Below are 12770 nucleotides of genomic sequence, written 5' to 3'. Positions count from 1 at the left end.
TGGAGGCTGGGGCCGGTCCTGCCTACATTTCCAAGTTTCATTGAGTTATAGAATTATTGTACCGCGGCAGAGCAGCCATGCATGGCATGTGAAAGAATAGTTTTTGCGCTCCAGCGTTGTGCTTGGTATAAATCTGGGTATGTAAACAATATGCACGGAGTCTATATTTATAAAACTGATCATGATTAAGTCGGTGCCTCACCAGCCATCAACCTAACCGCACGTCACTGGAGGCATCTGATGGGGAAACGCGGATCACCCAGTCCGACCGGAAGTCCGTCACATTCATTGTTTCATTTATGAAGCCAAAGTTAGCAGCAGCAGCAAACACCAGCTGCTACAGCCAACTCTGTCCTGCAGCGAACATGGCAAATTTCATGTGACAATATTTTATTAAAATGTATGAAAACAGCATTTTTACTGTACTGTTTTTACCTCCAAAATAAATACTTCCCAAATAGAGTCGATTGTCTCAACTAATCATGGATCCTTTCCTTACAGGAAGCTGATTTGGCTCTACAATCAGTGCTGGCCCTTTAAATAAACCTGAATGACTTTCACCAACTTTCATCTCTGGACTATCAGCAGAATCAGAAACAGACTGGGCTAGCAGGCCCAGCTCGGTCCAAACGGGTTCTGCCTCCCTCTACGGGCTTTTAACCTGACCCCAGATCTGGTTCTGGCTCAGTGAACTGTCGGCTGTTTCTAGAGCATTCAGCCGTTTCAAACTGAGTAACGGTTCTGACCCGGTTAACAGGTGAGATACAGACCACAGGAAGCCAGCTGGTTCCACAACTCTTTATTTTTGACCTTCAGCTGAGTCTGATCCACCTGCAGGAGGCCTCACATGTTCCACTGGTTCCTAACAGTCCAGTCGACCAGCAGGGGTATCAAGAAAAAAGACCACTCTAACCCAGGCCCCGCCCACCCAGGCCCCGCCTCCAATGTCACAATCAGAACATGGAGGTGATGAGGTTCTGGTTCTGAACAGGTGAACTCATGCAGCCTGAACACGTAAACACAGGACAAGCACTCAAAGAGGCGGAGCTTAATCAGCAACAGCCAATCAGCAGCTTCCTGTTCTACAAAATAAAAGCAGAATTAGAGTTCCATCTGAGTTTCAGTCCAACAGAATGGGTCAGAACCAGAACCTGACGGGTCAATCATCCCTCAGCAGAACCGGGTCAGAGCTGTGGGTGTCCAGACGGGTCAGAATCTCAGTTCACCTACTGGTCACACCTGGAGCCAGGTCACCCTGCTGAGTGTCAGGTGGGGGCGGGGCTACCCTCAGATCAGCTCATTCATTGGTTAATTGATGGATCAGTTAATTAATTGATTAATTGGAGTAAAGTGCAGCTCAGTGATCAGCTGACGGTCCATAGCCTCCAGGTGGCGCCATGATGTCATCAGCTCACCTGGACGCTCACGACATGCCGAGGGGGGTGGAGGTCTGTTGCCCAGGTGACTCGCTGTCTGTACCTGAGCTCTGAGGGGCGGGGCAGTTTGTATGAAGGGCGGGGCTTTCTGAAGGCTCCGCCCCCTGGCACCTGCTATCACCAGGTGAGGCTTCAGCTCCGCCCCCTGAAGCTTTATCCTCCGATGAGCCTTCAGGAGCTCCACCTGCTGCCCCACCCATCCAGAACTCCACACTGATCTCCGCCGACCCCTGATTTCCTGCCGAGTCAACGGAAGAGCCGAGCGCCTCTGTGATGACAGCGGCGGTCTGAGCGACCCAGTTAAGCTCCGCTCTGACCTCGCCGGCTCCGCCCACCGCCACAGAGGATGAAGGGAGCGGCCCGGCCAGCGGCGGCTCAATGGTACTGTCTGCTGACTGTCCAGTCCCAGTGGGTTCCGGCCCAGCGGCAGTCCCGGCAGCGGTGGCGTTGTTGTTGTTGAGGTTGTCCTGGAGAGCCGTCTGGTTCTGACCCGCCTGCTGGTTCTGCAGAAGCATCTCCTGGATCCGGATCTGCTGCAGGATGGCAGGAAGCTCGTAGTGGTGGAAGAAGTAGATCATCGAGTGCTGCAGGAAGACAGAGAACCGGCCAATCAGAGGCAACCTGGGCAGGATGGGGCGGAGCCTCATGGCTGAGAGGAAGAGGAGGGACCTCACCTGGATGAAGAGCCAGGAAGTGACCAGAGCCAGGCTGCTGTACTGACCGTTGAAGCGGTAGTGGTAGGCGTAGAAGGCGAAGTGGTACAGGTAGAAGAACCTAGACCCAACAGAATCAACAGAACCATCAGAACCAACAAAACCATCAGGACCATAGGAACCAAATTGAGCCAACCACAACCTTTAGAACCAAACAGAACCAACCAGAGCCAAGAGAACCATCGGAACCATCAGAACCAAACAATCAGAACCAAACGAACAATAAGAACCAAACTGAACCAATCAAAATCAAACAGAACCATCAGAACCAAACAAACCAACAGAACCATCAACTCCATCAGCACCATCAGAGTGAAGCCGAGCCAAGAGAACCAACGGAATCAATAGGAACCATCAGAACTTTCTCATTTACCTGGGCTGGATCAAAAACTTGTTTCTATGGTTACCAGGTGAGCTACAGCAGCCACACCTGGAGGCTTACCTGACCAATCAGAACTGTGGATCAGGACACGCAGGTGTTTTAGCACAGGTATGATAGGGATGTGTCTTGAGTGGGAGCTGACCAATCAGAGCAGGCTGTTCCTGTTTCCCGCTGCTTCCTGTCGTTTCCTGTTTCTTCTGTTTCCTGCCACTTCCTGTTTTCTCATGCCATTTTCCTGTTGCTTCCCGTTTTCTCCTGCTGTTTCTTGTTTTCTGCTGCTTCCTAATTTTCTCGTTTCCTGCTGCCTCCCCTTGTTTCTTACTACTTCCTGTTTTCTCATGCTGTTTCCTGTTGCTTCCTGCTGATCCTGTTACTCCTGTTTCCCTGCTGTCATGCTGTTTCCCGTTTTCTCCTATTTCCTGCTTCTATCCGTTTCCTGCTGCTTCCTGTTTCTCTTGGTTCCTGCCGTTTCCTGCTTCCTGCTTGGGACTCACCGCAGCCAGTGGCGTTTGCTGGTGTTGGTGTGGCAGCAGATGGCATCGTATTGGTCGGCCAGCCAGACGATCAGGATGATGTAGAAAGCCGTGGTCGTGTCGTTGAAAAACTCAGACATTATGGCCTCCATGCCTGTGAACAAGAAGTGACATCACAGATACAAAACAACCAGAACGGTTTGTAAATCCAGACCGGATCAGGAGAACCAATGCAGAACTCACCAACCAGGGCCAGGATGACGGTGAGCAGAGGGGCTGCTGGGAAAGCGATGGTCATGTTCATCTCAAGCATCTGCAGCAGATCCACTGAAACACACAGAGCAGGTTAGAACCGGACCGGGCCGTACCGGGTCTGAATGGACCGAGCAGCAGAAACAAACCGATGAAGACGAAGATCTGGTGGTGGGAGTATCTGAGCAGCATCGACACCGACAGCGTCTGAAAGGCAGAACCAAGACCCGGCTTGATTTTGTGAACGGTTCTGAATCCAACTAGTTCTTCTGGTCTGGGTTCTAAAAGAACTTTTTAACCCGCCTGCAGCCGGTCCAGTTCTAGTTTTAGCTGATTTAAAGTGGCAGTGAATTTAGTCCAAAGTTTTTTAATCTTAAACAGAAAACTTTTCCTTCTTCTCAGAATATTTATTTACTGAAATCTGGGATGGTAAACGTCTGACCAGACGATAAATAAATTAGCTTTTGTTTTTGAAACTTTTTTTAATATATTTTTCTAAATTAGATTTTAAATAAAATCAGTTAAAATCATTAAGTCCTGCCTGAACTATAAAGGTTCTCCTTCAAGCTATAGACTTAATCTGAACATTTATCACTTCCCATCAGAAACAGGAAGTAGAAATATTTATCTCTTCCTGTCAGGAACAGGAAGTGGAAACATGCCCGACTTCCTGTGCATTCTGTGGTCCAGGATGATCTGGGTTCATGTACTGCAGTCTCACATTAAGTTTCACATGCGGCTGAAGGATCCCAGCTGAACTATCACAACCCAGCTGCTACGAAGAGGCTCCCGGTCCGGCCTACTTCCTGCTGTGTCTCCGGTACGTCGGCCTGACAGGGTGGAGCCCCAGCAGCAGATATCTACTACCGTGGGTAGGGTTAGGGTTAACCCCCACCACGACCTGGATGCATCGTAGCCCAACAACTGCTCAAGAGTTGACCTGGCAACCTGTGGCCTCCTGTCGGGTCAGAGGCGTTTGACCCGACAGAACCGGCCTCCGCCGGACTCGCATACATCGTGAGGTGGAGTGAAATTTATTGGACATTTTAAAACGTTTTTAACAAACAAAAACCTGCAAAGTGGGGCGTCAATATTATTGCCCCCTTGTGTTAATACTCTGTAGCGCCACCTTGTGCTGCGATTACAGCTGCAAGTTGCTTCTCAGTTTTGCACATGGACTGAAATTCCTGCCCATTCTGTCTTAAAACAGCTGCAGCTCAGTGAGGCTGGATGGAGATGCTTGTGAACAGCAGCTTTCAGCTCTTCCCACAGATTCTCCATTGGATTTAGGTCTGGACTTTGACTAGGCCATTCTAACACCTGGATACGTTTATTTGTGAACCGTTCCATCATGTTTGGGATCTTTGTCTTGTTGAAGGTGAATCTCCGTCCCAGTCTCAGGTCTTTGCAGGTTTTCTTCCAGAATGGTTCCGTTTTCAGCTCCATCCGTCTTCCATCAATGTTTTCCATCTTCTCTGTCCCTGCTGAAGAAAAGCAGCCCAAACCATGATGCTGCCACCACCATGTCTGGCAGTGGGGATGGTGTGTTCAGGGTGATGAGCTGTGTTGCTTTTATGCCAAACATATCTGACCAGAGCTCCTTCTTCCACATGTTTGTGTCTCCCAGGTGCTTGTGGGAAACTTTAAACCTGATTTTTATGGATGCCTTTTTATGGCTTTCTTCTGGCCACTCTTCCATAAAGGCCAGATTTATCCAGTGTCCCACTGACTGTTGTCCTATGGACAGACTCTCCCACCTGAGCTGTAGATCTCTGCAGTTCATCCAGAGTGATCCTGGGCCTCTTGGCTGCATCTCTGATCAGTCTTCTCCTTGTTCCAGATGACAGTTAAGGGACGGCCGGGTCTGGGTAGATTCGGTCTGATGCTCCTTCCATTTCAACATGATCGCTGCTCAGAGCTCCTTCAGGTGTTTAAAGCTCCTTTTGCATCCAAAACCGGCTTTAAACTTCTGGGCCCTGCCTGCTGCGTTCCTTGGCCTCCATGATTCTCTCTGCGCTTTAAACACAACCAGAGACGATCACAGAGCAGGTGCATTTATACGGGCCCTGATTACACACAGGTGGGTTCTGTTCATCATCGTTAGGACAACGTTGGATCATTCAGAGACCCAAACTGAACGTCTGGGCTGAGTTTGCTGCACTGACAGTGAAGGAGCCCAATCATATTACACGCCACACTTTGCAGGTTTTTATTTGTTAAAAAAGTTGAAAATATACAATAAATTTTGTTCCACCAAACGACTGTGTCCCACTTGTTGTTTATTCTTCACAAAATAATAAAAGTTTTAGATCTTTATGTTTGAAGCCTGGAAAGCAGCAAAGGGTTGAAAAGTTCAAGGAGGCCGAATACTTTGGATCGGCTCTGTAGGAATGGACAAATAATTTGATTTCTATTTGATTCACTGGCCAAAATGACCAACATTTTATCCATGTTTCTAGTCATTTTAATTTTAGTCTTTTATTTAATTTTTATTCAGTTGCAGTTTTAATTCAGCATTACTTTTTATGGCAGTGTTTGTTTTCTCCTCTTCCAGGTTCTTATTGGTAAAAAACTCAGACAAAATATTTCCAGCAGCATTTTAGTGAAAGAAATGAGAGTAAACTTACAAATATGACCATGATGACGAAGGCAGCCAGATACGACGTTCTGGCCATCCACATGCTGACAAAGCGGTAATGTTCTCCAGACACCACGTTCCTCAGGAAGCCTGCGGAGAACAGCAGAGCTACCGACAGCCGCCTCTACCTGCTGCAGGTAGATTACGCACAGGTGGTCAGAGTGGGCGGAGCCTGGGTACCTTTGTTCTCCTCGTTCTCAGCGAGCGCCTTCACACTCGACATCAGGATGTCGTCGTAGCCCAGGAACTCGTCCAGCAGGAAGCGACTGAAGCCGTCTCCAAAGCACTCGTCCTTGGTGGGATCTGCACAGAACGCAGAGAGGTCAGCAGGGTCAGCAGGGTCAGCAGGGTCAGCGGGGACAGCGGGGACAGCAGGGTCAGCGGGATGTGGCAGCTGACCCAGAGTGACGACCATGACGGGGATGTTGAGCCTCTGCCTGGTGCTCTGCGACAGCCGCAGGAAGCCATACTCCAGGGAATACTCCACGATGTACTCGTCCTGCGGCCACACTGTGACAACGAGAGCAGCAGGGTGTAAACAACAACAACCCGAAGTAAACAGTCAGCCATAGAAAGAAGATCTCTCCACCAACTGAGAGAAAGGGGTCTAAGTTAGGGGAAGGACTCACAGAAGGTGAAGGTGGGTTTACCTGCTCTGGTCATCATCTCCAGCTCAGACACTGAGTCCTGCAGCGGCTGCATACCTTTAGAGGCGGGGCTAAACGACACGTCCTGGCTGTCATTGGCTCCTCCTCCAGAGCCTCCCCCAATCACAGACGGTTGTAGATGGGGCTCAATGTCCAGTTCAAACTGCAGACAGGTGAGGACACAGACAGGTGAGGACACAGGTGAGGAGACAGGTGAGGAGACAGGTGAGGAGACAGACAGGTGAGGACATGCAGGTGAGGACACACAAGTGAGGACACAGGTCAGGAGACAGGTGAGGACATGCAGGTGAGGACACAGGCGAGGACAGACAGGTGAGGAGACAGACAGGTGAGAAGACAGGTAGGTGAGGACACAGGCAGGTGAGGACACAGACAGGTGAGGACAGACAGGTGAGGAGACAGGTAGGTGAGGAGACAGGTAGGTGAGGACACAGGCAGGTGAGGACACAGACAGGTGAGGAGTCAGACAGGTGAGGAGACAGGCAGGTGAGGAGACAGGCAGGTGAGGAGACAGACAGGTGAGGAGACAGACAGGTGAGGAGTCAGACAGGTGAGGAGACAGGCAGGTGAGGACACAGACAGGTGAGGAGACAGACAGGAGAGGAGGCAGACAGGTGAGGACATGCAGGTGAGGAGACAGACAGGTGAGGACACAGACAGGTGAGGACACCGGCAGGTGAGGACAGACAGGTGAGGAGACAGACAGGTGAGGAGACAGACAGGTGAGGAGACAGACAGGTGAGGACAGACAGGTGAGGACACAGGCAGGTGAGGACAGACAGGTGAGGAGACAGACAAGTGAGGAGACAGGCAGGTGAGGAGACAGGCAGGTGAGGAGACAGACAGGTGAGGAGACAGGCAGGTGAGGACACAGACAGGTGAGGATACAGGTGAGGATACAGGCAGGTGAGGAGACAGACAGGTGAGGAGACAGACAGGTGAGGAGACAGGCAGGTGAGGAGACAGGCAGGTGAGGATACAGGCAGGTGAGGAGACAGACAGGTGAGGATACAGGTGAGGAGACAGACAAGTGAGGAGACAGACAGGTGAGGAGACAGACAAGTGAGGAGACAGACAAGTGAGGAGACAGACAGGTGAGGAGACAGACAGGTGAGGATACAGGCAGGTGAGGAGACAGACAGGTGAGGATACAGGCAGGTGAGGAGACAGACAGGTGAGGAGACAGACAGGTGAGGAGACAGACAAGTGAGGAGACAGACAGGTGAGGAGACAGACAAGTGAGGAGACAGACAGGTGAGGAGACAGACAGGTGAGGAGACAGACAGGTGAGGAGACAGACAGGTGAGGATACAGACAAGTGAGGAGACAGACAGGTGAGGAGACAGACAAGTGAGGAGACAGACAGGTGAGGAGACAGACAAGTGAGGAGACAGACAGGTGAGGAGACAGACAGGTGAGGAGACAGACAGGTGAGGAGACAGACAGGTGAGGATACAGGCAGGTGAGGAGACAGACAGGTGAGGACACAGACAGGTGAGGATACAGACAGGTGAGGAGACAGACAGGTGAGGACACAGGCAGGTGAGGACAGACAGGTGAGGAGACAGACAAGTGAGGAGACAGACAGGTGAGGAGACAGGCAGGTGAGGAGAGACAGGTGAGGACACAGGCAGGTGAGGACAGACAGGTGAGGACACAGACAGGTGAGGAGACAGACAGTAACTTACCTGCACTGAGCTGTTTTCAAAAACCGTCATCTCGTCATCCTCTTCCTCCTCCTCTCCCAGGCTGATCCCGGCCACTGCTGCTCCTCCTCCTGGTTCGGCCTGCAGCTCCCCCTGGAGGCCGGCGGAGTCGTAGTGCTGCAGGAAGACGGCGGCACGACTGGAGTTCCTCTGGATTTCCACCCTCAGGATGCCATCGCGCGGCCAGCGATCCCGCACCGCCTCCAGGCAGTTGATGGGGGAGCGGGAGAAAGCGATGTGGATGTAGGCAAGGATGAAGAGGACGAAGAGCGCCTGATGCAGAGGGAAGGGACAAGAGGTTAGCCAATCAGGAGCTGCCTCCGGGTAAACCTCCATCTGTTCTAACAAACAGATCCTTGTCATTGTTAAAGGGCTGTAGGAACTCTTCCGCCCACAATGCACTGCAGACCAACTTTCAGCTTCAACAGGAAGAGGGGGAGGAAGTCCAGGATCTGGTGATGAAACTGAGCTGTGGCAGGATGGCGCTCTGGACCCAAACCCACACAGTTCACCATTCCTCCAGCCGTGTCAGGATGTCGGAGATGTCCGGGAGACGTCTGGGAGATGGCTGGGATGTCTAGGAGACGTCCGGGAGACGGCTGGGATGTCCGGGAGACGTCCGGGAGACGGCTGGGATGTCCGGGAGACGTCTGGGAGATGGCTGGGATGTCCGGAAGACGTCCGGGAGACGGCTGGGATGTCCGGGAGACGTCTGGGAGATGGCTGGGATGTCTAGGAGACGTCTGGGAGATGGCTGGGATGTCCGGGAGACGACTGGGAGATGGCTGGGATGTCCGGGAGACGACTGGGAGATGGTTGGGAGACGTCCAGGAGACGGCTAGGAGACGTCCGGGAGACGGCTGGGAGACCTCTGGGAGACTGCTGGGATGTCCGGGAGACGTCTGAGAGATGGCTGGGAGACCTCCGGGAGACGTCCGGGACACGGCTGGATGATGTCCGGGAGATGGCTGGGACATGGCAGAGAGATGTCCGGGAGACGGCTGGGAGACGTCCGGGAGACGGCTGGGAGACGTCCGGGAGACGGCTGGGAGACGTCCGGGAGATGGCTGGGACATGGCAGGGAGATGTCCGGGAGACAGCTGGGAGATGGCTGGGATGTCCGGAAGACGTCCGGGAGACGGCTGGGATGTCCGGGAGACGTCTGGGAGATGGCTGGGATGTCCGGAAGACGTCCGGGAGACGGCTGGGATGTCTAGGAGACGTCCGGGAGACGGCTGGGATGTCCGGGAGACGTCTGGGAGATGGCTGGGATGTCTAGGAGACGTCTGGGAGATGGCTGGGATGTCCGGGAGACGACTGGGAGATGGTTGGGAGACGTCCAGGAGACGGCTAGGAGACGTCCGGGAGACGGCTGGGAGACCTCTGGGAGACTGCTGTGATGTCCGGGAGACGTCTGAGAGATGGCTGGGAGACCTCCGGGAGACGTCCGGGACACGGCTGGAAGATGTCCGGGAGATGGCTGGGACATGGCAGAGAGATGTCCGGGAGACGGCTGGGAGACGTCCGGGAGACGGCTGGGAGACATCCGGGAGACGGCTGGGAGACGTCCGGGAGACGGCTGGGAGACGTCCGGGAGACGGCTGGGAGACGTCCGGGAGATGGCTGGGACATGGCAGGGAGATGTCCGGGAGACGGCTGGGAGACGTCCGGGAGACGGCTGGGAGACGTCCGGGAGACGGCTGGGAGACCTCCGGGAGACGTCTGGGAGACGTCTGGGAGATCTCTGGGAGACGTCCAGGAGACGGCTGGGAGAAGTCTGGGAGATGGCTGGGATTCAAGAGTTAGGATTCAAAGATTCTTTTTTTTTAACCCTTTTTCTTGAATCTTTATTTTGTTCAGCTGCTTTTAACTTTTGCGGAAGAAAAAAAAAATTTAGGTTACCTGACCCACAAAGCCCCTGCTAATACCGGACCAAAGCAAAAAGTAAAAAAAGAACCTACTGCAATAGAAAGAAGCGAGAACAGGACAACCGGTCTTACCAGACCAAAATCACAACAAAAAACCAAAGGCCAACAAAAGTTACTGCTTGGCCTGCACCCGCTGGCTGTGTGCCTATCGGCGGGACGCCCCCAGTGGTGGGAGAGCGGAAAAGTGAGAGGTGGATCCGCACACTCCCGAAGGCCAGCCTCTTTACAGGTGGGCGAAGAATAGCGCCAGCCTCAAAGCCATCAGATGTTAATCAGAAAACAGGAGATTATCTAAACTCCAGAAGGAACAGAGGAAATCATTTTACTAAACTCTTTAAAGAAAACAACAAAAAATAAGCAAAAATAATTAGAATGTGTCCGAAGCTCATAACAGCTACAGGGACAAACGGACAGTTTCAGCTCAGGCCAGCTCTTGTCTGATACCTACAGGTCAAACTGTGTAACTGCAGGATGTAGCTTTAGAAAGCTGTCGTTCCAGAACCAGATCAGAACCAGGTGAGCTGCTGCAGCCAGCGGGAACCTCCCAACCCAGTCCAGGCCAGGTGGGATGTCTCACCTTTAGCAGGATGAAGAACTCAAAGACTCTTCTGAAGGACGGCGGGAAGAGCCGGGCGTAGGTGACGGCCATCTTGAAGAAGAGGGCGTGGAAGAGGCGGTCGCGCACATTGATGAGCGGGTTCTGGTTGATGTTGGGGTTCCGGATCCGGTTGGGCCCCATGTTGTTGTTCAGAGGAACGTTGTTGTTGTTGGCCTGGTTCTCCGACATGGCGGCGGCCGCTGCAGGACTCTGGTGCTCCCAAACCCGTTCCTATGTCAGCATGGTTCTGGTCCGCTTCATGAAGGTGACTCAGATCCAGTTCCAGCAAGACCAACCCGGAAGCCGGATCCACCTGGAAGGTTCAAACACAGCGCAGTTATTTACAGACTGGCCCTCAGTGCCAGAACCTGGTCAGGATTCCGGTTCTGGTTAACTTTGATGCTTTTATCACATTTTATATTTTCAGCTGGTGCAAAAAAATAAACCTGAACCGGAAATCCAAATCCTGAACAGACTGACCCAGACTGCTTCTGGATGAATGACCTCTGACCCAGACTGGTTCATCTCGCCGTTACCGTGGCGACTCTCCACCTCACCTTAATGTGTGCCTTGATGTAATTTTCTGGTTGCTATGGTGACCATGAAACAAGTGATGGGCTGGCTGATTGCGCTGGTGAGGGGCAGAATGTGGGCGTGGCCTGGAAGCTGATTTTAGATCTTTAGAAGCTACCCATGTTTAGAATCGGGACGTTGTTCCATCAGGTGAGGAATTCAGGTGTTCCTCAGCATCTTCTGTTCAGGTGTGCGAGGAGCAGTAAATGCTGAGGAACAACGTCAGGCGTCACTGCTGGCTGTTAGGGGTTGTAAGCCCTCTGCCAGGTCAGAAAGGGGACCTGTAGGTGCGTCAGACTCACCTGTCAGCGAAGTTTTCCTCGGGATGTTTTCATCGGCAGGAAGCTAGCTGTTAGCTTGATGCTAACTGGAAGGACCGGACCTGAAGCTCGACAAAGCCCCAAGTTAGCGTTCGGCTGGCGGCTCGGAACCGACAGAGGAGCGGCTTCAGGTGGATTCAAAGGGCAGGGTCGGCCGGGGAGCCGCTCAGAGAATCCGGGAGATGTGATCCGCTCCGAGCAGCAGCTACAGCTAACGGCCGCTGCTATTGCCGAACCACAGCCGGAAGTACGGGTCCTAGCTGCGGAAAGTGCGTCGTGTGCCCTGAGCGCTGCCTGACAGGCGGCGGGGATCGTTATTCCTGAATTCGGACTGATCGGAAGTTTTTAACGCAGTTATTGGGAGTAGTGACCTTTAAATGACAGAGCGGCTTGATTAACCCTGAGCACTGTCTGACAGGCGGCTTACAGAATGAGCTCTGAGCAGGTTACCATGGGTTACTGCTCGCTGGAAGTCTGCTGCTGTAGATCAGCTGTTCTAGATAAACCTGCTCTAGATCTGCTGCTCTATATCTTCTGATCTAGACCAGCTGCAGTAACGTTGCGTGTTGCGGGGAATGAGGCGCCTTCAGGCTGGAAGAACGTTTTTATTGTGACTCTTCATCATGGAGAGAACAAAGCATGCAGCATCATCATCCTCACACATGGCTTTACAGATGGCAACAGGATGAGATCACATGCAGCAGCAGGGACAGCCTGTCCACCTGTCCTCAGGAAGGTGCAGACGAACAGGTGGACAATCGGAGCCCCGCTGACAAAAGCAGCTTCACAATAAATCACTAGAGAACGACAGTCACGTGACTCAGGCCGGCAGCCAATCGACATCCGGCACCGAGCGCATTACGACAACCAGACGTTACTGTAGCGACCGAGCCGTCGCCCTGGCAACAAAGTTGTTACCATGGTGACATCATGATTTTTTATGAATGTGTTTGAATTTATGTGTGGAGTTGAAGGAAAATTTCTCCCTGGTGTCTGTCGCCATGGCAACAGACACATCCAGGCAGGTGAGGGATCACAGCAGGAGCTTTAAAGATGCAGCAAAACTTTTCCACACAGTAACAC

At 52.4% G+C, this 12770-nt stretch overlaps 1 protein-coding gene across 2 annotated transcripts; it reads right to left on the bottom strand.

The window, feature by feature from the left end:
• Nucleotides 1-784: 784 nt before the first annotated feature.
• On the bottom strand, nucleotides 785-12117 carry tmem259 (transmembrane protein 259). Of its 2 annotated transcripts, none has more exons than XM_088004823.1 (12): nucleotides 11670-12117; nucleotides 10774-11107; nucleotides 8251-8541; nucleotides 6545-6704; nucleotides 6294-6404; nucleotides 6075-6197; nucleotides 5884-5984; nucleotides 3406-3463; nucleotides 3248-3331; nucleotides 3026-3158; nucleotides 2111-2210; nucleotides 785-2020 (listed from the first exon to the last, which is right to left on the bottom strand). In XM_088004823.1, the coding sequence occupies exons 2-12, from the start codon at nucleotides 10981-10983 to the stop codon at nucleotides 1424-1426; spliced, it is 1968 nt and encodes a 655-aa protein (XP_087860949.1). In that variant the 5' UTR covers nucleotides 10984-11107; nucleotides 11670-12117; the 3' UTR covers nucleotides 785-1423. The 2 variants fall into 2 exon arrangements, with proteins under 2 accessions (XP_087860949.1, XP_087860950.1); XM_088004824.1 differs by having other exon boundaries at nucleotides 6599-6704; nucleotides 11670-12113.
• Nucleotides 12118-12770: the final 653 nt, after the last annotated feature.

This window comes from Poecilia mexicana, unplaced genomic scaffold, assembly GCF_051168715.1.
Source record: "Poecilia mexicana isolate PSO_F unplaced genomic scaffold, ASM5116871v1 scaffold_4, whole genome shotgun sequence".
Lineage (NCBI taxonomy): Eukaryota > Metazoa > Chordata > Actinopteri > Cyprinodontiformes > Poeciliidae > Poecilia > Poecilia mexicana.
The sequence above is the reverse complement of the archived record's forward strand: the minus strand, read 5'-3'. Positions and strand labels throughout refer to the sequence as shown.

Excerpts from the sequence above, each read along its gene's own strand:
- tmem259 (XM_088004823.1), bottom strand. The coding sequence starts at position 10,983 with ATGTCGGAGAACCAGGCCAACAACAACAACGTTCCTCTGAACAACAAC. Across the intron at positions 2,211-3,025 it reads AGCAAACGCCACTGGCTGCG|GTTCTTCTACCTGTACCACT; the intron begins GTGAGTCCCAAG and ends TGTTGGGTCTAG. Across the intron at positions 2,021-2,110 it reads CTTCCTGGCTCTTCATCCAG|CACTCGATGATCTACTTCTT; the intron begins GTGAGGTCCCTC and ends GTCTTCCTGCAG.